Consider the following 23,782-nt stretch of genomic DNA (forward strand, 5'->3'; position numbering starts at 1 on the left):
AAATTGGACTCCACAAAAATTTTAAAATTAAGTACATTAAAAGACACTACCCACAGAATAAAAAGGCAACCCATAATGGGAGGAATACTTGCAAATCACATATCTGTAAGGGATTAATATCCAGAATATACTCGAAACTCCTAAAACTCAAAAACACAAAAAGCAACCTGGTTCCAAAATGAACAAAAACTTGAACAGACATTTTTCGAAAGAAGATATACAAATGGCCAGTAAGTGTATGAAAAGATGATCAGCATCACTTAGTGACTTTACTGACTAGTCGTCAGTAAAATGCAAATGAAAACTATGAGATCCTGCCTCATCCCCACTAGGATGTAGAATAACTGGAACTCTTGTGCACTGTTGGTGGGAATGTAATATGGCACAGCCACTGTGGAAAACAGCACAAAGGTTCATCCGAAAATTTAAAACAGAATTACCACATGATCCAGCAATTCCACTACTGGGTATATAGACTCAAATCATTGAAAGCAGGGTCTCAAAGACTAACCTGTACACTCATGTTCATAGCAGCATTATTCACCGTTGTTAAAATTTAGAAGCAAACTAAACGTCCATTGACCGATGAATGGATAAGCAAAATATAGTATATAACACAATGAAATATTATTTGGCCTTAAAAAAGAAGGAAATTCTGCAGTATGCTACAACATGAATGAACACTGAATACATGCTAAGGAAAATAAGCCAGCCACAAAAGAAATAATACTGTAGGAAACCACTTCTATTACATATGTAGTCAAATCCATATACAGAAAGTAGAATGGGATTGCCAGGCACTGGGCTAGGGGTAGGGAAAATGAAGTGCTATTTTTTAATGGGCACAGAGTTTAAGTTTTAAAAGATGAAGAGTTCTGTAGACAGGCAGTGATAATAACAGCACATTATGAATGTATTTAGTACCACTCAGCTGCATGCTTAAAAATGGTTAAGATGGTAAATTTTATGTCATGTGTATTTTATCACAAAGAAAAAAATTAAGTACATCATTCACAGAGGATTAAATATTAAATGTCTAGTTTCAAGCAGGCTCATAATTGATAATTTTGAATTCTAATGAATTGTTTGGTTTCCTCATGAATTTGAATTATAAATTATTAACCTGCCTCCATCCACTGTCTCTCTCTTAGATAATCTGCCTTCATGTAATTTATTTGGGATGATGGATAACCCTGGATTTTTAGACCTAAAAACCCTAGTTTTAAATTTAACTGGGAAATGGTCTTTACTCTGGAAGCTTTCATAATGCCCCTACTTAAACCCTGCAGTGTGCTGACATTCATACAAGAGAACACAAGGGAAGGTATTTCATACACTGGAAGGACTAAAGGAAAAGTAAAGCCTAAAATCCTGAGAGGGTTTTTCCATTGCCAACCTCTAAGCTTTCATTTAAAAATAGCCTACGTAGTGCCCTATCATTTTATTTTCCCAGTGTCCTAACACATAGCTCCCAGAGGACTTAGTTACACCTTCTCAGGACAGGCCCACAGTAAGTGCTTGATCAATCTATTTATTTTGTCCAATGTTAGCAGATTTCCAACTTTCCCCCCTACATAATATTCCCCTATTTCTCTTTCAGAGCCTTTCAGTTAAAAAAGATTTGCCAAATTTCAGTCTACATTAAAAGAAAACATTCCTTAAACTGAAAATATCTTTTATACATTCACAACATTTATTGTCAGAGTATAATAGCACAAGGGCTATCTTTTAAACTGCATTTATACTAGCACATATAAATATATATATGTATAATGCTTTTCTTCCAGTCATATAAGCATTAATAAGCTTAGCCACAGAATGAGGTGAAAGCAAATTTTAAAAATCAAACTTACAAGTCAGGAAATGAAAGATTTAAGTATGGCAAAATGCTAATGGTTGGTGACATCGGGTAATGGGTAAAAGAGGGTTTGCTGTTGTATTTTACTTTTGTGCATCTTTGAGCATTTCTGTAATTTCTCCTTCATGCTCAACTTTGCTAAAGTGAAGTTGGAAAAGTGAATAATTAGCTGCACTAGAAGTATCAACCTTGTAAGATAAAATTAGCTAGTAAATACAAGTAGTACATTTAGAGAAACAAACTGACCAATGTCAAGTTATAGTGGCATCTACATGGGGCAGCATGGTGCGGGGGAGAGGGGAACTTGATCTGGACCCTTCATGGGACCTGAGACCAGATGACTGACTGCAGAGTAAGTGATGAGACTCTTTCAGGCCTCAGTTCCTGACATATTCTATGAGCATGCTGGTTCAGAGCTATGTTACTCTTTGTAGTCCAATCACTACCTGCATGAGAAGTACCTGTTAAAACATAAATCAACCCCTGACTGGTGTGGCTCAGTTGGACTGGGCATCATTTGGCAAAGTGAGGGCTTGCTGGTTCGATTCTTGGTCAAGGCACATGCCTGGGTTGTGGGCCAGGTGCTTGGTTGGGGTGTTGGACAGGCAACTGATGTTTCTTTTGCACACTGATGTTTCTCTCTCTTTGTCCCTCCCTTCCCTTCTCTAATAAATAATAAATGTATAAAACCTTAAAAAGAAAACAAATAAATCAAGGGCCTCACCCAATGCAAACCTTTGAAAATGATAACACCACAAAGGGTGCGACATGGGAATCTTGACTCCCTGATGATTTTAATGGGGACTAAAGCTTGAAACCCTTGAGGATCTCTCTAGTTGTGTACCAAGAGAGAATAAGCCACCATGGTGGTGATCCTCCACCCACAGGGTCATGAGTAACCACCTTCCCTCCAGCCTCTGTCAGCAGGAGTCCAGTGGACGTTCCCAGCAAGGCCTTCCAGCCCCATCCCCTCCCAGGGCCCAACCCGCCACCCCCATCTGCCTGGAAACGACTGGGACCAATCTCATCATGCCCCTTATGGTCAGTCACCCTGGGAAGTCCAGACCTCCTGAGGCAGCTCCTGGCTCCCAAATCCCAGATCATTTTGTGTACTCCCTGTTCTGAGCCCATCTCCCACCCTTCCCCATATTCTGAAACCCTGTGGTCCTCTTGGTCTGTCATCAGCAAAGTTCCCTGCATCTTCAATCTCTACTCTGAAAGGCTGCTTCTCCTTCTTGCTCCAACAGCATCCGGCTCCTCCTGAGCACATGCATTTCACTGCAGGACTCTGCGGCAGTGCCGCTCCCCCTCCCACAACCCTCAAACACAGGCTCCAGGGGGCAGTGGGGTCATCTTTGCTCCTCACTACTCTTCTCCCCTCCTTCCTCTCAGCCATCTCTTAGACCACACAGCTGTGACTCTCCTGTCAGACTGTCACCTATGCCCCTCCATATAATAATCTGCTTTCCTCTTTGTCCTTACTGATTTTCTGCCTGCTAGATCTCTCCATTGCTGAAACAGAGATGTTGACGTTTGCAATTGTAACAGTAGATTCATCTACTTCTCTTTGTAGTTCTACCAGTTTTTGCCTCGTGTACCTTGACAGTTGTTTGGTAAATACACATTAAGAAATGTCTCTGGAATATATATGTTACAGAGTGCTGAGGCCTAATGTCACAATCCTTCGTGCCTTTGAATGCGGTACAAAGTACTATAAATACTAACTCCTCAGACCGAAAGTACATTTTATTTCCAATTAATCTTCTGCATGTTTTGTAACTTTCTAACATACATGACATCATTATATAACATCATTATATAATGTCCCTCTTTATTCCCGATCACTTTCCTTACTCTTAAATCTGTTGTGTCTGAAATTAATATAGCTACTCTGGCTTTCCCTTGAAGGAGGCGGAGCTAGGTGTTTCCCTGTGCCTAGGCAGGCTAGGCTCTCATAAAAGTTTCTCCTGAGGAGACGCCTTGTTCAGAACAGGATGCTCTGACATATTTCAAAATTGTTACTTTCCCCCTCTCCCCAAGCACAAGGGGCTTTTTCTCTACCATTCACTGTGAGGCCTGGTAGAGCTCCTGGAGGTAAAACTCACAAGGGTGTGGGCCCCCCTTTGACTGGTCTCTGAAGTTCTTAACTCTCAGACTGTCCACACTGAGCCTCCGGCAATTTGTCAAGTTTTCCTACCCTAGGCCTCTGTTCTAGTAAATGTGACTCTGTGCACCTGCCTGTCTTTCTAATGCTGCAGGCAGGGGAGTGGGGGTGGAGGCGGGGAGAGACGGGCAGCAGTTGTGCTTGTGACCTCAACTGATGGATCTAAAATGAAATGGTTGATTTTTCAGTTTGTTGTTCAGCTTTTTCCTTGTCGTTAGGATGAAAGGACAACTTCTACACTCCTCACATGCTGAACAGGACCTGGAAGTCCTGATGCCGTTCTTTGTGGAAAGTTAACTATTAATCATAACATTGTTTCCCTGTTGGTAATGAGTAATTTCTCTCATTGCTTTTAAGTGTCATCGATCGTTTATGTTGTTGTCTTAGACTCTTTTTCATTTATTCCCACTCTGATCTTTATTATTTTCCTCCCTCCAGTCATCCAGGATGTGTGGGAGTTTATCAAGCCTGTGTAGGCTGGCTCACTCACAGGATCTCTGTTAAAGTCCTAGCTAGTCCACTGGTGCAATGATTGCACTTAGGGACACATCCTCAGACTAGCAAAGCCACAAGCCTTCACCACCCACTTGCAACCAACATTGCTACCCTTACTCACAAGCTGCTGGGCATGAGGTTTTGTTTTGTTTTCTCTCCATTCCAAGTAGTTGGCCTCCCGAACAGGAGATTGCTGGCCTCCACCACCTGCCCCGCCTTGGTCAAAGTGCTGCATGAATGATGAGCTGAGGCGATGGGATGGAAGCAGCTCCAGACAGGAATACTAAGATTCTCACTGGTCTTACCTAATTAATGATCAGTGGGGTTTTTTTTTTTATTGTTGTTTTTTTAAGATTTTACTCATTTATTTTTAGAGATGGGGGGGAGGAGGGAGAAAGAGAGGGAGAGAAAAATCAACATGTGGTTGCCTCTCACCCACCCCCAACTGGGGCCCTGGCCCACAACCCAGGTATGTGCCCTGACTGAGGATCAAACCAGCAACCCTTTGGTTCACAGGCCAGCACTTAGTCCACCAAGCCACAGCTGCCAGGGCTAATCAGTGGTTTTTTTCTTGAATAAATGCTTCCCCATTTGTTGTAAGTCTTTGGTCAATTTCCAAACCTCTAGTACGGTTACTTTTGACAATTTTGTCCTGTTTTAGAGTTGGGTTTTTTGAGATTTGCCAACCTTCTCACTCTGCCATACCAAAGTCTTCTCCCTTGTCCCAAGGTCTAATGAAATTTTTTCTACTGCTAGAAATTAATATTCTGACAATAACACAAACCTAATCAGGGAGAAATGTGTCTCAAATTTTCCTATCTGAATATCTTATCAAATACTGCATATCATTTAGGGTCTTTTACGAGATGCCTTGTAAGATCTTATCTGTGCAAAGTTAAATTAAAAATATCGAGAGGAAGAAAGCAATTATCCTTAAAGTTGGGGAGGGAGATGCTAATGATTGCAAAATTTTCTTCTTGTATAAATTCACATTTCCTCCCTTTATCCAGTTCCCTTGGCCTGGTGTCAGTTGATATAGTTGTCCAGCCACAGCTTCCTTCTGACACAATACAGAACCAAATTTTGTTTCTTACCATTCAGCGTTCCCCCCCCCACTAAGTAGTATCTCTTTAAATTTAAGTCTGTCTTGCTTTCAATAAGATCAAGTTGCCAGCTACCATTTTTCTACTGAAATATAAATGAGAGGTGTGAATAAAAATTTCAACCATTTATTGATTCAGTTATACTGACTTTGGAACCAGGCTGACCTTGGTTTTAATACTAGTAATCAGGCTGAGTGTCTTTGGACTTAATATTTCAACCAGTTTCCTCACCTGCAGAATATGTCTAATATCTGCCTTACACTGTTGCAGGAAGAATTTATATAAGTATATGTATGTTAAGAAGCTTTCATTTTTTTAAAAAAGATTTTATTTATTTATTTTTGGGAGAGGGGAAGGAAAGGAGAAAGAGACAGACAGAAACATCAACCGGTTGCCTTCTGCATGCACCCCAATGGGGACCAGGCTTGCAACCTGGGCATGTGCCCTGACTGGGAATCCAACTGGAGACGTTTTGCTTTGTGGGACGATGCCCAATTCACTGAGCTACACTGATCAGGGCTAATAAGAAGCTTTCGATATGGCCCAGATAAATGACAGGAATTGTCACTACAATTGCTAGGTTATCTATCTAGAAAGATGGTAGATAATGTCAGAAAGAGTAAAGAGAAGAACAAAGAAAAGGCATAAAGCAATCTTCTTGCTGTGCCTAGCACTAATGGAAGGCCAAATTAATTAATTTAAATTTCCTTACCTCTCCTTATTTACCAATGAACAATGAAGTGACCTTCTCTCTTTTATTCCCACTTTCATTAACTGAGATGCTTCTACACAGTGCAATATTCTTCCACAAGATGGAGGAGGAAGCCCAGAATTATCCGGTGCCTCCTGCCAGGACTTGTAGAAAACTCTATTGTACTTGATCGGTCACCATGTGATCTCTCTCTGGTGGCCTAATGTGCTGGGCACAAAGTGGATGGATGTTCAATAAATGTTGCCAAATGAATGATGAACAAATGAACAGCATATAAGAAATCAGCAAACTAATCATCTTTAACACCTCAGGTTCCCTCACAGAATGCTTATCTCCTAGTTTTCAGATGCTGGGACTTCAGGGTCCAATTGCTATTTCAAAGAGTCAGCAGTCAGCAAAAACTACAGCTCCTTTGTGCAAGGTGCTGGATTGGGCTCTTGGAAGGTGCACACACAGGTATGTAAGAACCACTATTTACTGTTATAGTTTGTAAATCTCCAGGTTAAAATGAGAGAAGCAGCTCACCCTCTGTAAACACCTGGAAAATGACAGGAAAAGAAGGAAGGTGCTGCTTTCGGATGCTTTCTATCTGTGAGAGCGCTATGAGGCCTAAGGACTAACTCCTCAAACCAGAAGTACATTTTTATTTTCAATGTAATTAATCTTTTGTCTGTTTTGTAACTCTTTTTAACATACATGACAATTAATTAAAACAATATTAGTACACAGATTACTAAACAAACTAAAGGGAAGATTATTTTTAGCCTGTTACCATTTCTGGCTATTGTGGAAAAAATATTAATAACAACTACTAGCTTTTTTAGTGTTTGCAATGTGCCAAGACACTGAGCTACAAATGTCATACCCATGATCTCATTTCATCCTCATAGCAATCCTATGAGGAAGGCACAACAGTTATTTCTATTTGCTAAATGATGAAAGCGCCTAAGTCACATAGCAAGCAAAACAGATTTGAACCAAGTATTCAGACTCTAAATAAAGTCCACATTCTTAACTCTTATGTGCATCAAATAAGGGATCATGTAAAAACAAACAAACAAACAAACAAAAAAACTAATGCTTAGTTGCAGCTTAAACAGGAAGGACCTGATACTGTCTGGAGGTGAGCAGATCCCTAAACTCAGTTCTTATCACCTGAACAGAGTACATTGGCTTATATGGGATAACTGAATATAAGTAAGTTAACTGCTTAACAGGAACTTGGTGTAATTTTCTTCACTTACTTTAGCTAATATTTTAAACCACTCTGGATTATACTACCATATTCACAGAGAATTCTGAAATAATAGTAGTTCACTAATACAATTTTCAATTTAACAACTGCTAAGTCCTATTCACATAAACCTGGAAAAATTTACATTTCACTTCAAAACTTAGTGTTCCCAGTACAAGCATGTGCTTACTTAACAAAATAAGAGCGAACTACAGCAAGCTCAAACCACTGGTTAGCAATGTTCAAGTAATTCAGCTGCCATCAGCATACCTCTCCCTCCAATGAGCATTTTAGTGGCCAAGTCCCAGGTTAGTGTGAATTTAAGAAGATGGGAAGGACAGCTCAGATAGAATTCAAAGGAACGGGTTGAACTTCTTACGCTGGTGGTGGCAGGAAGTTTCCAAGGTAAATTTACATGCCAATCCCCGTTTCCATCCCCATGCTTATGGCCTTCCAGGATAGATTTATGGAGAGTTCATTTCCCCATTAAAATCATACCATTCATTACCAGTCACAGAAAGGGCTTCTATGTGTACAACTGAGTGGGTGTGAGAACTGGCATCACTGACATGAAAGAGAACAAGACAAGTCCTCAGAGCATTGACTACCAGAGACAAGAGTTTTGGCTGGAACCTACCAGGATCTGGAACCACTGGTAACATTTTTCTCTAAGTCAATGAACAAGAAATTACGGGCTAGATCTGACCACTTGAGGGCATCCTGACCATGCACAAGTACAGAGAACTCTCTTAAAAATCATCTCCTGAAAAATCCCCATACTGTGCACTTTCCAGTTCAACCTTTTCCTACACTGTTATTAATTTTAAAAACAGAATTCTCCCTGTTGCCAAAGGGAAAGAGATCTTTTTTCTCCCTCCTTCTTCTTGGAGTACTTCAAGACCTTTTTAATCCTTTCCTTTGTTCCTTTGGTAAGTATGCAAATCTTTTAAAAGGCTAAACAAACGAACTCCAGCCAATGATAAAACCCAATGATTTCTGAAAAGCCTAGAAACCATGTCTTTTAAATGTAAATAAACATCAAAGAAGACAGCACCCCAACTCCCAGTCACCCTGGAAGGTTACATGACTACTGTTCAAAGAGATTACAGATTTTCTATTTTTCCTTCAGATAAAGACAATTAACTAGCACAGATGGCCACTCCAATTACCAGGTGAATTTAGAGTGAACTATAAAGGACAACAGACAGCAGCTGGTGCCCTCAAGTCTTCTTACAAGAGGATAAATTCCCATTAATCTCAAAACACTATGTAATGTATTGTAAATGATGGGATTTCTTTTTTGTTTTTGTAATCTCATTAGCAGATTAGGCTGTGATGCATCCCATTCCGGGTTAATGTTTATTCCAAAGTAGAACTATTTTCTTTCTTTCTACATTTGTAGAGACCATTTTCTACGTTGACAGGAGACATTATTTTTTAACTTTCCCCCTACATAAATGTGAAGAACATTCTACATTTTCTACTGGGCCACTTTTTTTTTTTTGGCCTCAATATCAGACAAAATATTCCTCCCCCTGACAAGAGCTTTTTAGAGATTTAGCCCATTCCTGTTATCTGATGGTTAGATCCTCCTATACCACTGCCTTTGTGGCACCTCTACTTGTATTATCTCAAAGACATTTAGAACTGAACTTATGCTCTTCCTCCAGGATTTCCTACCTCAGATGCACAAACCAGAAAAGGAAGAATTAGCCCAGATGCTTTCCTCTCCCTTCTCACCCCACAGCAGAACGTCATACATTCTATTACCAAGCCCCCCCATGGTAATTCCTAGAAAGCCCTCAAATTGATCAACTTCTGCCTCTACTGAGGAGCCAGAAGGATCTTTAATAAACAGATCTGCTGGTGCTACTCCTGTGACTGAAACTCTTCAATGGCCCCCCGCCAATCTTGGGATAAGCCCCAGTCCTTGGCATGCATGAGACCTGCGTGGTCTGACTCTTGCCTACCTCTCCAACTTCGTCTCCTTGACCTTCTCCCTCCATCTGTCCTCCAGACCCAACCGGGAGCTTAAGTTCCATCAGGACAGAGACCATGACTCTTTGCAGGTGCTACATTCCTAGAACAAGTGTCTAGCACACAGTAGATGCTACATAAATGCTGAAGAATAATGTTGCTAAAACAATTGCAGCATCGTATGTGGATGGCAAATAAAGTATTAACTAAATTATGCATGGAATAGGGAAAGAGTGTCTTTATACATGTTTGTATCCTAGGGCTTGGACCATAGTAGGGCTAAAAAATATTTGTTAAATCATTTTGCAAACCACAGACAAATATGATGAAATACAATGTTTAAAAAAAATTACCAAATTGGTGAATTTTTCTGCAGCCATTTTGATATTGAAGGTGGAAGAAGCAACAATATCAGTGTATTATGCTTTATTATTTCAAGGAAGGTAAAAATGCAACTGAAACGCAAAAAAAGATTTGTGCAGTATATGGAGAAGGTGCTGTGACTGATCAAACATGTCAAAAATGGTTTGTGAAGTTTTTTGGTACCAGTGATATTTTGGCCAAATAATCAACCCTTTGCTGTGGGGCCGTCTTGTGCATTGGAAGCTGTCTGGCAGCACCCTTGGCCTCTACCCACTAGCAGCCAACAGCTGGAGACAGTCCACATACTCAAAATAATCCGTATCAGCAGTTATTGGTGAAAATGAAAAATGTATTTTACAGAAAAAAAAGAAACGGACATTTTGGCCACCCTAATGTTTCTTTCCTCAGGAAAGCCTTTGCTGTTTCTCCCTACTCCCTCCCCCTGCCAGACAACCCCATTATGCATTCTGGTAGGACCCTCTACCACCCTCCATAGCATGTACTGCAATAGTAATTAACAGTTTGTGATTCTCTGTTTACTATCTAGGTCCCCTGCTATAATTATAAGCAACTTGAGGTCAGGGTCTGTGTCTGTTTTGGCCATCACTGTAATACCCAACACCTAGGACAATGCTAGTACAAGGTAGGTGTTCAATAAGTATCTGTTAATCAGTCATCTTTGTACCCCCCACATCGCACAGTCTGGCCCACAGCAGGTCCTTGATAATCGTAAAATAAAGAAATAAGTGTGTGATTACATCAAAATGGAAAGCCAATAAGAATAATAATAAATATCTGTTAAATGAAGGAATGAATCATAGATAAGCCCTAGGTTTGAGAGTGACATGGAATTGGCTCTGCCCTTCCTACTCTGTGCTTTTGGGTAAATTTCTTATTATCTCTGAGCCCATTTCTCTCTATAGATGAAATAATTGTTTCTATTTTACAGGGTTATTGTGAGAACTGCATAGTCCAATCAAATGCTAGCATAGTGTCTTGCACATACCACTGAATACTAACTATTGTTTTTAAATAATGGTGACAAAAAAGACTGTATGTAGGATAGGCACATTTCATGCTCTTGACTAGTGCACAGAGCTCCTTTTATGCAGTTACAAATCTGAATAAAACAAGTATTTTAAGTATACTACAGGAATGTGTTATCTATAAGAACCCTTAAACAGATCTGTTTATAGAGCTAAGAATCTTTCTAGATGTGAAGTGATCATGCATTTATATGGCTCACATACTCTTGTGTAGAGTGTCTCATTCTTTTAAAGCAAAGCACATCAAGAATCCATTACTTCAGGGAAGCAGTGTTCCAAACCTCACTGCCAAACCTAGGCTGTGCTGACCTTAGCCAAGGACATGCAGATAAAACAACAGGCTTTTGCCTTTAACACAACTGCCCTTCTTTGCCAGTAGGAAACTCCATGTCAAGAGAAAATATCCATTCATTCTGGTGTTCTCTAGCAGCCCAGAGTCAGCTCCCACCCCCTCCCTGGTGCATTCTACCTTGCCAATACACCTCCTTTAACTTTGTTTTTGTCCTCTTAGATTTTCCAACTTTGGACACATCATTTCACTTCTCCAAGCCTCAATTCTTCATCTGTAGAGATGGACCTAAAACAGTACTTCCTTCATGGCTAAACGACACAGCATATGCCATATAGTAGCACTTGGTAACCATCGTACTAGTGTTTCTACCAGGTCCCTAGTCAATCTAACCCCCCCAAAAATATGACAACAAAGACCCAACAGCAAAAGTGTTTTTTTCAGAGAGCGGTAACCCTTCCAGGCCGGGCTGCCGCATGGCAATAACTTTCCTATGAAGCAGATTCAGGCTTCCCCAGGCGAATAGCATCTTTTACTATTTGTTTTCCTTCTTAGACTAATGAGGAAGTCCCTAGGTCCAGCCCATACTCAAGAAGGGTTTGCAAATATAGAGCTCCACTTTCTGGAGGAATAATTTTCATGTGACCCAGTGCATGTTTGCCTTTGAGATCATCAGCGAGAAGCAACTGCTATCGCGGCTCTGCTGTGCTGGACAAACACAAGAGGGCTGTAAGTTCTGCCGGTGCAGCCTTCATCCGTACCTGTGACTAGAATCCTCACACTGGAGCTGCTCTGAAACAAAAATTGAGATGTAAATGGAGTAGCAGATGAGTGCCAAATGTACTTTGAGGATAACAGGAAGACTTATTAAACAAGAAAAAACATCCAAATTGGGAAGAAAGAAGTGAAACTATCTCCATTCACAGATGAAATGATTGAGACAATAAAACCTGGAACTGTGAAAGGACCAGAGTCCTTGCAAGTTCTCTGGAGTCCCAAAGAGGGGGCATCCCAATAGCTGAGACAGTGAAACAAATTTCACTTTGGTACTCCAGAGAACTTGCAAGTTATTTTATATTTGTATTAATTTTTTTCATTATTCTTACATCACTCATTTTATTAGTATTTTTGTATTTCTCTCCTTTCTGTTTAGTCTTCCTCGCTTGACTGGTTAATGTGCATTGTTTGACTGGTTTCCCCCTGTTCTCTCTTTCATGGCATATTGTAAATTAACTGTCTTTCACTTCACTTGTGTTCCATTAGCACACTACTCTAGGACCTATACTCCCTATTCTAGTTTCCAGATCACATAGATTCTGTCATATGATTGTTGCTCCATTACTATTGTAAATAATAGCTGTTCCAGACATTTGTTAATACTACACAGAACCCCTCCCAGATCTCAGCCCACTTCACTGTTTCCTGAACTTTATTACTGGTGTGGTTAACTCTATTCTCTCACGCATTCCACCTATTTTCTACCGTTTACTCTCACTTTACCTCATAAGTTGACCTCTCACAAGCTCACAGCTTTCTAGATCCAACTCACAATCCCACCCCACAACAAGAGTCTTATCTTCTTTCCACTCTTTCTAAAAAGTGGCTAGGTGGGTGAATTATCACAGTTAACACTATACACATCCAAAGGATCTCCTATCTCTTCTCTAAGAGCTGGTACTTTAAATATCATAGAATACACTCCTGCTCTCTTAAACCATTTGGTCTTCCCCCTACAACCTATCACAAAAAAGAGTAGGTAGAAGCTGTGAACACCAGGATACCTCCTGGAAGAGGAAACCCACCAACAAAGGAACCACACCAACAGATAAGAACAGAAGAAGGTGAAGGAGGGAGTGGAAGTCACACTAACTCATCCCAGGACCTATCTGGAAATACAACTAAATAGTGGAGAAATTACTCATAACAACTGAACAAGAGCAAGAGAAAAGCCTCAAAACCTTGTACACACAGAACCACCAGCTCCAACACAACCTGCCCAGACCTGCACAACACAAAACAAGAGGTGGTGGACAGACTGACCCTCAAATGACCAGCTGGTGAGAAGGACCCACCAAAGAAAGACCCAACAACAACAAAATACCAAAGACATACACAGAGCCAACAAAAACCACAGCCCAAGATCAGTAAGCTTGGGAGATAAAGCTGACTGTACCACTGAATTTCACAGGTATTCTACTATAGAAGTTTATACCATAAATCCAGGGGGTCAGAACACAGCAACTTAAGAAGCAGAGGCTAACAAGAAGAGTCTCACAAACAATGGGAAGACAAAGAAACAACCCCCAAATGAAAGAAAAGGAGGAAGTCTCAGCAACAATACTAAATGAAAAAGAAGCAAGTCAACTATCAGATATTGAGTTCAAAGCACTGGTTTTAAGGAAGCTTAATGAGCTCACAGAGAATTACCAAAAGCTACAGGAAAACTACAATGAACTCACTGCAAACTATGTCAACATGAAAAAGGAAATAGAAACTATCAACAAGAGCCAAGAGGAAATGAAGAATACAATTTCTGAACTGAAGAACACAGTAGAAGGAATCAAAAGCAGGCCCTATAAGCAGAGGATCGGATCAGTAAACTGGAGGACAAGGTAGAAATAAACACCCAGAATGAGCAAGAAAAGGAAAAGAGGCTCAGGAAGAATGATAAGGGGTTAAGGGAAATGTAGGACAACATAAAACGTAATAATATCCGTAAAATAGGGATGCCAGAGGGAGAAGAAGAAGAGCAAGGGATAGAAAACCTGTTTGAAAAAGTAATGATGGAAAACTTCCCTAATTTGATGAGAGAAAAAGTCACACAAATCCAGGAAACACTGAGAGTCCCAAGCAAGAGGAACCCAAAGAGGCCCACTGCAAGACACATCATAATTAAAATGGCAAAATTCCAAGACAAAGAGAGAATCTTAAAGGCAGCAACGGAGAAACAGGAAGTAACATACAAGGGAGACCCAATAAGGTTAGCAGCTGATTTCTCAATGGAAATGCTCCAAGCCAGAAGAGAATGGCAAAAAATATTCCAAGTAATGAGAACCAGAGGCCTGGAACCAAGACTGCTTTACCCAGCAAGGCTCTCAATCAAGATAGAAGGCCAAATAAGGAGCTTCCCAGACAACAGAAGTCTAAAAGAATACAGCTCCACCAAACCAGCTCTGCAAGAGATGCTAAAGGGACTGCTTTAAGGAAAGGAAAAGAGAGAGAGGAACACAAGTACAAAAAAAAAAGGCAATTAATAAGTACCTCACAATAATAACCTTAAATGTAAATGGATTAAATGCTTTAATCAAAAGACATAGAATAGTTGAATGGATAACAAAGCATGGCCCACACATATGCTGCCTAACCTCAGGACAGAAGACCTACACAGACTGAAAGTTAAGGGCTACAAACTTTCCAAGCAAAGGGACAGGAAAAAAAAAGCAGGGGTATCAATACTAATATCAGACAAAATAGACTTCAAAAAAAGGTCCATAAAGAGAGACCCAGAAGATCACTTCATAATACTCAAAGGAGGAATCCACCATGAAGACATAAACATTGTAAATATATACACACCCAATATAGGAGCACCCAAATACATAAAGAAAATCTTGGAGGACTCCAAGAAAGATATTGACAGCAACACAACTATAGTAGGGGATTTTAATTCCCCACTGTCAAAAATGGATAGACCTTTCAAACAAAATATCAACAAAGATATTGCAGCACTGAACCATGCCCTAGATGAAATAGACTTAATGAAATAGACATAGAGCCTTTCATCCCAAAGAAGCAAAATACGCAGTCATTTCAAATGCACATGGAACATTTTCAAAGATAGACCACATGATAGGACACAGAACAAGCCTCAACAAGTTCAACAAAATTGAAATTATATCAAGCATGTTCTCTGACCACAAGGGACTGAAACTAGAAACCGACCCCAAGGAAATAACCCCAAAACACTCAAAACCATGGAGTCTGAACAGCATGCTATTAATCAATGAATGGGTTAAGAATGAGATCAAGGAAGAAATCAGAAAGTTTTGGCAAACAAATGAAAATGAACACACAACAGTCCAAAACTTATGGGACACAGCAAAGGCAGTCCTGAGAGGGAAGTTCATAGCGATACAGGCTTGCCTGAAAAAGATAGAAACATTTCAAATAAACAACCTAACCCTACACCTACAAGAACTCGAGGAACAACAACAAAGACAGCCCAGAGCAAGTAGAAGGAAGGAAAGAACCAAGATCAGAGCAGAATTAAACGACGTAGAGACTAAAAGCACAATTCTAAGGATCAATAAATCCAGAAGCTGGTTCTTTGAAAAGATAAGCAAAATCGACAAGCCTTTAAGTAGGCTCATCAAGAAAAAAAGAGAGAGGATCCAAATAAACACAATTAGAAATGAAAGAGGAGAGACTACAACTGATACCACTGAAATACAAAGAACTAAGAAATTACTACAAACACCTATATGCCAAGAAATGTGAAAACCTAGGGGAAATGGACAAATTTCTAGAAAAATACAACCTTCCAAAACTGAATGAAGAAGCAGCAGAAAGCCTGAACAGACCAATAACACCAGATGAAATTAAAACAGTAATCAAAAAGCTTCTGACACACAAAAGCCCTGGACCAGACGGTTTCACAGGAGAACTCTACAGAGCATTTAAGGGAGAGCTAACCCCCATACTCCACAGATGATTTCAAAAAATTCAAGAAGATGGAAGACACCCAAACTCTTTTTATGAAACCAACATCATCCTAATCCCAAAACCAGATAAAGACATAACAAAGAAAGAAAACTTCAGGCCAGTATCTCTGATGAACATAGATGCTAAAATACTCAACAAAATATTGGCAAACCGCATCCAGCAATATGTTAAAAATATCACACATCATGACCAAGTGGGATTCATCCCAGGGATGCATGGATGGTACAAAATCGCAAATCAATAAATATAATACATCACATAAGCAAAAGCAAACACAAAAATCACATGATCATATCAATGGATGCGGAAAAAGCATTTGATAAGGTACAGCACCCATTTCTGATAAAAACACTCAGCAAACTGGGAATAGAGGGAGCATTCCTCAACATAATAAAGGCCATATATGAGAGACCTACAGCCAACATCATACTGAATGGACAAAAACTTAGAGATTTCCCACTAAGATCAGGAACAACACAAGGATGCCCTCTCTCACCACTCCTATTCAACATAGTATTGGAAGTCCTAGCCACAGCAATCAGACAAGAAAAAGAAATAAAAGGCATCCAAATTGGAAAGGAGGAAATGAAACTGTCACTGTTTGCAGATGACATGATAATGTACATGGAAAATCCTATAGACTCCACCAAAAAACTACTCGACCTAATGAATGAATTTGGCAAAAGAGACGGAAACAAAGTCAATACTCAAATCATAGGCATTCCTGTACACCAACAACGAAACTTCAGAAACAGAAATCAGGAAAAAAAAAATCCCATTTGATATAGCAACAAGAAAAATAAAATACCTGGGAATAAACCTAACCAAGGAGGTAAAAGACCTGTACTCAGAAAACTACACAACACTGAAAAAGAAATTAAGGAAGACACAAACAAATGGAAGCATGTACCATGCTCATGGATTGGAAGAATTAACATCATCAAAATGGCCATACTACCCAAAGCGATTTATAGATTCAATGCCATCCCTATTAAAGTACCAATGACATATTTCACAGATATAGAACAAACGTTTTGGAAATTTATATGGAACCATAAATGACCCCGAATAGCTGCAGCAATTTTGAGAAAGAAGAACAAAGCAGGAGGGATCACAATACCTGATGTCAAACTGTATTACAAGGCCACTGTGATCAAAACAGCCTGGTACTGGCATAAAAACAGCACACAGACCAATGGAACAAAACAGAGAACCCAGAAATAAACATAAGTCTCTAATGGTCAATTAATATTTGACAAAGGAGGAAGGAGCATAAAATGGAACAAAAATAGCCTGTTCAACAAATGATGTTGGGAGATCTTGACAGCTACGTGCAAAACAATGAAACTCGATCACCAGCTTACACTATACACAAAAATAAATTCAAGGTGGATAAAAGACTTAAATATAAGTCGTAACACCATAAAAGTCCTAGAGGAAAACATTGGCAGGAAAATCTCAGACATACCACACAGCAACATCCTCACAGACATGTCCCCTAAAGCAAGGGACATAAAGGAAAGAATAAACAAATGGGACCTCATCAAAATAAAAAGCTTCTGCATGGCTAAAGAAAACAGCATTAAAATGAAAAGAGAACCAACAGTATGGGAAACCATATTTGCCAATGATACCTCAGGCAAGGGTCTGATCTCCAAAATATATAAAGAACTCACATGACTCCACTCCAGGAAGACAAACAACCCAATTAAAAGATGGGCAAAGGACTTGAACAGACACTTCTCCAAGGAAGACATACAGAGGGTCAGAGACATATGAAAAGATGCTTGGCATCATTTGCCATCAGAGAGATGCAAATTAAAACAACAGTGAGGTACCATCTCACAGCGGTCAAGAGTGGCCAACATAAACAAATCAACAAATGTTGGAGAGGATGCGGAGAAAAGGGAACCCTAGTACATTGTTGGTTGGAATACAGACTGGTGCGGCCACTGTGGAAAACAGTACGGAATTTCCTCAGAAAACTAAAAATGGAACTGCCCTTGACCCAGCAATTCCACTGCTGGGATTATACCCTAAGAACTCTGAAACACCAATCCAAAAGAACCTGTGCACCCCAATGTTCATAGCAGCACAACTGACAATATCCAAGTACTGGAAGCAACCTAAGTGCCCATCAGCAAATGAGTGGATCAAAAAACTATGGTATATTTACACAATGGAATTCTACGCAGCAGAGAGAAAGAAGGAGCTTATATCCTTTGTGACAGCATGGATGGTACTGGAGAGCATTATGCTAAGTGAAATAAGCCAGGTTGGGAGGGACAAATACCATATGATCTCACCTTTAACGAACATAATCAACAGAAGAAAAAAGCAAACAAAATATAACCAGAGACATTGAAGTTAGGAACAATCTAGCAATAGTCAGAGGGGAGGGGGGAAGGGACAGTGGGGAGAATGGTTTTCAGGAACTACTATAAAGGAACATAGACAAAACCAAGGGGGAGGGTGGAAGCAGGGGAGGGAGGTGGATTTGGCTGGGGTGGGGTAAACGATGGGGAGAAAATGCAGACAACTGTAGTTGAACAACAATAAAATAATTTTTTTAAATGGTTTTTTCAGAGTCTGCATTTTCTACAGTAAAAGAACCCCAATCTACCCCATTGGCCAAGGTACTGGATTAAAATATATGATCCCAACAAAATTCCAAATAAATTACTTGTTCCTGTTTCCTAAAAAAGATTAATTCAGCAAAACACCATTTATGTGTATCCATTTTAATAATGCCTCCTTTAAAGCAACCCTTGTTAGGACTGCATAAATTTCAGTCAACTGCTAATCTGGAAGCCTCCCCATGCTGCCAGACACTAGCTGACTACCTCCCACCTGCAACCTCATTTATGCGTGACAACCTTATGAGTGGATGTGTTATTTACAAAGTTGCAGCTGAGGACACAGGAGATATGAGTTTAAGACGTTTGCCCAAATCCCACAACCAGAAGGCCGCAGAGCAACCAAGGATCTCAGTGAGACATCTCCAAGAGCCATTTCTAGCAGTGCTGTAGAGTAGGCACTCTTGCCTGCCTCAGAAAAATGGGAACCCCGAGCTACAGTGCAACCAGCCTGTAGTGCCTGACACTCGCACACGCTCTGGGGGCTTCCCAGGGTCCCATGTAGGCGGTGTAGAAAAAACAGGTACAAGCCGGGAACACATACTCCGAGATGTGGGCGTCCCGCCGCCTCAATACATCCATTTCCAGCGGCGCAGACCTAGACTAAGAGCTCAACAAAGCCCAAGGCTCCGCAAAGAGAAACCGCCAGCGCTAAGCTCCAGGCCGAGGGCCTGCGCCTAGACTTCCTCCAGAATTAGGGGAATCTGGACAGGAAGAAGGCGGCCCGGAAGCCCCATCCGCGAGCCTCGGTGCCCGCCGCCTCCGCTCCACTTTCGCACGCCCTGGCAACCCTCAGCCGGCCAAGAACGCAAGGAGTCGGAATAAGGCTACGCTCCCCTTTTCTGGACAGACCCCACGCCCCTTGACACCCAGCCTCTACCTGATTGCGGCCTTTCGTATCCAGCCCGTAGCTGCTTGCGGCAGAGACCACTGGTCATCAACTGCAATCTCCACCCCGGAAGTCACGTACTCCCTTCGCCAAGCTCTATCCAATTACAGCCTTCAGACTGCGCAAGCGTGTTGTACGCGCTGCCCTCAGCGCTCAGGTAGGATGCGCAGGACGCTAAGGTCTGAAGGGCGTGGTCTTACCTAAGCGTGTTACCTCCATCTTCCAGAAGAAAACTGGAAAGGTCTTGCTTTGGGTTCGGTGAACTTGGGGCGAGGGGAGAAAAAAGTTGGGCAATGTGTGCTACTCTTAGCGAGACTTACTAGAAGCCATGGTGATTGAAACAGTATAGTACTGACGTAAAAATAAACCAAAAGATCAAGGAGTACAAATGAAGATCTGATTGGTTTTATTAAGTGATTCGTGAATGGGGCAGCATTGACCCAACAAATACGTGCTCCAAAGTGCTACTGAAAGGGAAAGTTTTTGTTTTGTTTTCAAGTAATTTTTTCATTTTTCAATTACAGTTGACATACATTATTATATTAGTTTCAGGTGTACACTCCAGTGAGTAGACATTACATAACTTACTAAGTGAGCATCCCAATAAACTCCCACCCATCTGACACCACACACAGGTATTAGAATATTATTGACTATATTCCGTGTGCTGTGTGTTACATCCCCATGACTATTCTGTAGCTATCAATCTGTATGTCCTAATCCCTTCACCACTTTCAAAACACTATACCGATTCACAGATAATACAAGTTACAACATATTCCTAATTCCTCTCATGCATCTCTTATATCATTGCTGTCATTCACTTCACTTGTATATAAACATATATATGCATATACACACATATATACATAACATACTTTTAATTGAACACATTTTCCTGTTATTAAATATATTTTATTGATTATGGCATTACAGCTGTCCCAGTTTTTCTCCCTTTGTACCCCTCTGCTTGGTACCACGATTCCCTCCAGCAATCCTGCCCTTAGTTCATGGGTCATGCATATAAATTCTTTGCCTTCTCCATGTCTTATACAATTCTTAACATTCCCATCTATGTTCTACCTACCAATTTGTACTTCTTAATCCCTGCACCTTTTGTCCCATCCACTCCCTTCCCCACCCTCCAAATGATCTCCATACCTATGATTCTGTTCCTGTTCTGGCTGTTTGCTTAGTTTGTTTTTTTGGATTCAGTTGTTGATAGTTGTGAATTTGTTGCCTTTTTAATGTTCATAGTTTTGATATTCTTCTTTTTCTTAAATAAATCTCTTGCCGGAGGTTCCTAAGCCTCTCCTCATTTTTTTGAATTCTTGTTTCTTCATTCTGTTCTGGTTGAATGTTTTTTTCTTCCTTCTGGTCTAAAACGTTGATTTGAGTCCCGGTTTTCTTCTGTCACTGTTGCTTTCCTGTATATTTTTCTTTATTTCACTTAGCATAGCCTTAATTTTTTCCTCTAATTTGCAACCATATTCAACCAATTCTGTGAGCATCCTGATTACCAGTGTTTTGAAGTGTGCATTTGATAGGTTGTCTATCTCTTCATCACTTAGTTGTATTTTTTCTGGAGCTTTGATCTGTTCTTTCGTTTGGGCCTTTTTTTTTTTTTTTGTCTCGGCATGCCTGCTACATAGTAAGGGGTGGAGCTTTAGGTGTTCACCAGTGCGGGGGGGCAACCCACATTGCTGCATTGTGGTGCTGTATGTGGGGGAGGGGCCTGAGAGGGAACCATGCCACTTGCTCTGCTCTCTGCGGGTTTCCAGTCACTTCCCCCACAACCCACAATCGAATTGGGCCCTTGTAGTGCTGATTCCTGGGTGGGTGGGTTTGTGTACATTCTAGGACCCTGTGGATCTCTCCAATGAACTCTCCTGTGAGGCTGGGAGTTTCTCCCCCTGCTGCCTCAACCCCCACAAGTGTTTTCAGTCAGAGGCTTTGAGACTTTATTTCCCCACGCTGGAACTCTGGGTTGCATGATCTGTCTCACTCCCCAGTTGTTCCTCCTGGTTTTCCTGCACGTGAATGTGGGACCACCCAGTCTGCAATCCACCGCCTCGCCGGGTCCGCCAGCCTCCCTGGTCCTCCAGCCACTGCCTTGCCGCAAGCCCTTTCCACCTGGCTCCCTGTCTCTGCTCCTCCTACCGGTCTGGATGAATGTTTCTTCTTTAACTCCTCGGTTGTTAGACTTCCATACAGTTCGATTTTCTGTCAGTTCTGGTTGTTTTTTGTTTTTTAATTTGTTGTTGTCCTTCTTTTAGTTGTGTGAGGAGGCACAGTGTGTCTACCTATGCCTCCATCTTGGCCAGAATTCTAGATTGATCTGCTTTATTCCCTGTCTTTGTGGGGTGGCCTTCTGTGGTAGGAGTCCTGTGGGACTCAGTGGCATGGTTTCCTTGATCTCTTATGCTGTGGTACAGATGCTGATAGCACAAAACAAAACAACACAGAAAACAAAACCCACACCAGCAAAAATACCCCCCTACAACAACAGCAATATCAATAACAAATGAGATTAATAAAAGTGGGAAGTGAATAAGAATATTATAAGGTAGGTAAAAAGGAGTATAAGATGACTAAAGGAAAGAAAAGTGATTCTAAGAGGGGAGAGGGAGGAGAAATAATAAGAGTAGGGAATAGAAACAAAGCAAGGAAAGCAAAAAAATAAAATTTAAACCAAACATAAGAAAAGGACGGAAGAAGACAAAATGGAGTAAGACAAGGGAAGAGGAAAATATGAGATTTGATACAAAAAATATTTTAAAAAAGGAACAAAATTGAAGAGTAACCGACTACCACAGCAATATCAACAACAAATGAGCAAAGATTAATAAAGGTGGAAAGAGAATACAATTATTATAAGAAAGAGAAAAAGAATATGAGATGAAAGAAAAATGCATTTGAGAGGATAGAGGGAGGAGAAATAATAAGAGTAAGGAACAGAAATGAAACAAAGAAAAAAAATAAATGAAAAATTTATTTCATTTATTTCATTTTAAAATGAAAATAAGAAAATAAGAAAGGGAAGAAAGAAGACAAAATGGAGTAAGAAATGCAAAGAGTAAAATATGAGATTTGAAATTTTGAAAAGATAGTAAACTTATAGGAACAAAATTGAATTAACGAAAACAATGTTAAAAAGCCATGTGATAGAAAAAAAACCCATGCAAACAGTGAAAAAGAACGAGGTGGAATTCATCTCAGCAGAGTCCAGTGCTTGGCTGCAGGCCTCTACTTCTGGATCCAACTGATAGAGGGTGCAGCCAGGGGGCCCCCAAATAGGGATTTATAATGGGGTTCAGAACTCAGGGTGTCCAGGAAATATTAGAAAAAATGATATATATAGGATGTCCTCACCCTATATATATATAGTAGGATGTCCCCACAAGTCTGAACTGGGAGATGGGACACATGGAACAGGGCCATTGAGAGCTGTTTTGCATAGCAACAGTTTTGCAGCTAACCTCTGGCATGGTCATTTAACATATCTATAACTTTTAATTGGTTTCATGGATATGTTAAATAGCTGTGGCCCTGCTTTGAGCCAGGGAGGTGGGAGTGACTTCAACCCCTGATGTAACTGGGAGGCAACTCCCTCTGGTTACAGCACCTACATGGGAGAGGAAAGAAGGAAAGTTGAGGGGAGACCACGCGGCTTTGGCAAAGGTTGGGACCACGTGGCTTTGGGGTGCTCCCTTTTGTTATGTGGCTTGGGAAGCAGAAGAGACCTTGCTGGGAAGAAAAGGGGTGAAAGGACTCTTACTGGTGGGCCATGAGAAGGTGCCACATGGTTTTGGATTAACTGGAGATTGTGGCGGCAACACAGCTGATGGTGCTGGGAACCGAGGGGCTACCTGAGCCACAGACTTCTACTTCTTTTCCTGAGATACAGTACCCTGGACTGGGCAGAGGGAGAAGAAAGGACTGTGTACGTTTGTGGGTATTCTAAAGGACTTTAGTATTTTAATGAAGACATTAAGTCATTACTCTAAGTCTGTATAAATTTTGAATAAATAATTCCTTTCCTTTTCACCAATCTCTTGCATTGAGAGTCGTCTTTCCCTGGTGGTGGGCAAGGCGAACCTAGTATCCCCAGAGCACAAAGGGGGGGGGCTCCATTTGGTAATAGTATATCGTTCACCCCGTCCCTCCCTAGGTCTGTTCTGAAACACAACTCTGGCACTATCAGACACTGTCCCTGTCTAGCTCTAGGCAGCCTGCTAGAGGCTGCAAGCAATCCACAGTGTGGCTATCTCCTTCAGGCTTGGCTGTGTCTGAG

At 40.7% G+C, this 23,782-nt stretch overlaps 1 protein-coding gene across 4 annotated transcripts in view; it reads right to left on the reverse strand.

The window, feature by feature from the left end:
* Positions 1 to 19,573, reverse strand: part of DHRS7B (dehydrogenase/reductase 7B) — a 76,417-nt gene extending 56,844 nt beyond the window's left edge. For 2 of the 4 annotated variants that reach the window (XM_045198832.2, XM_045198829.2), the window contains exons 1-2: positions 19,480 to 19,566; positions 12,003 to 12,033 (exon numbers count right to left, since the gene is read on the reverse strand). In XM_045198832.2, the coding sequence (XP_045054767.2) occupies positions 12,003 to 12,033; positions 19,480 to 19,537 (89 nt within the window). In that variant the 5' untranslated portion in view covers positions 19,538 to 19,566. Of the gene's footprint in view, positions 1 to 12,002; positions 12,034 to 19,479 lie in introns of all 4 variants that reach the window. The other 2 variants (XM_053930501.1, XM_045198833.2) reach the window with 2 other exon arrangements.
* Between the last annotated feature and the right edge of the window lie 4,209 nt (positions 19,574 to 23,782).

Source organism: Desmodus rotundus, chromosome 9 (assembly GCF_022682495.2).
Source record: "Desmodus rotundus isolate HL8 chromosome 9, HLdesRot8A.1, whole genome shotgun sequence".
NCBI classification, from domain to species: domain Eukaryota; kingdom Metazoa; phylum Chordata; class Mammalia; order Chiroptera; family Phyllostomidae; genus Desmodus; species Desmodus rotundus.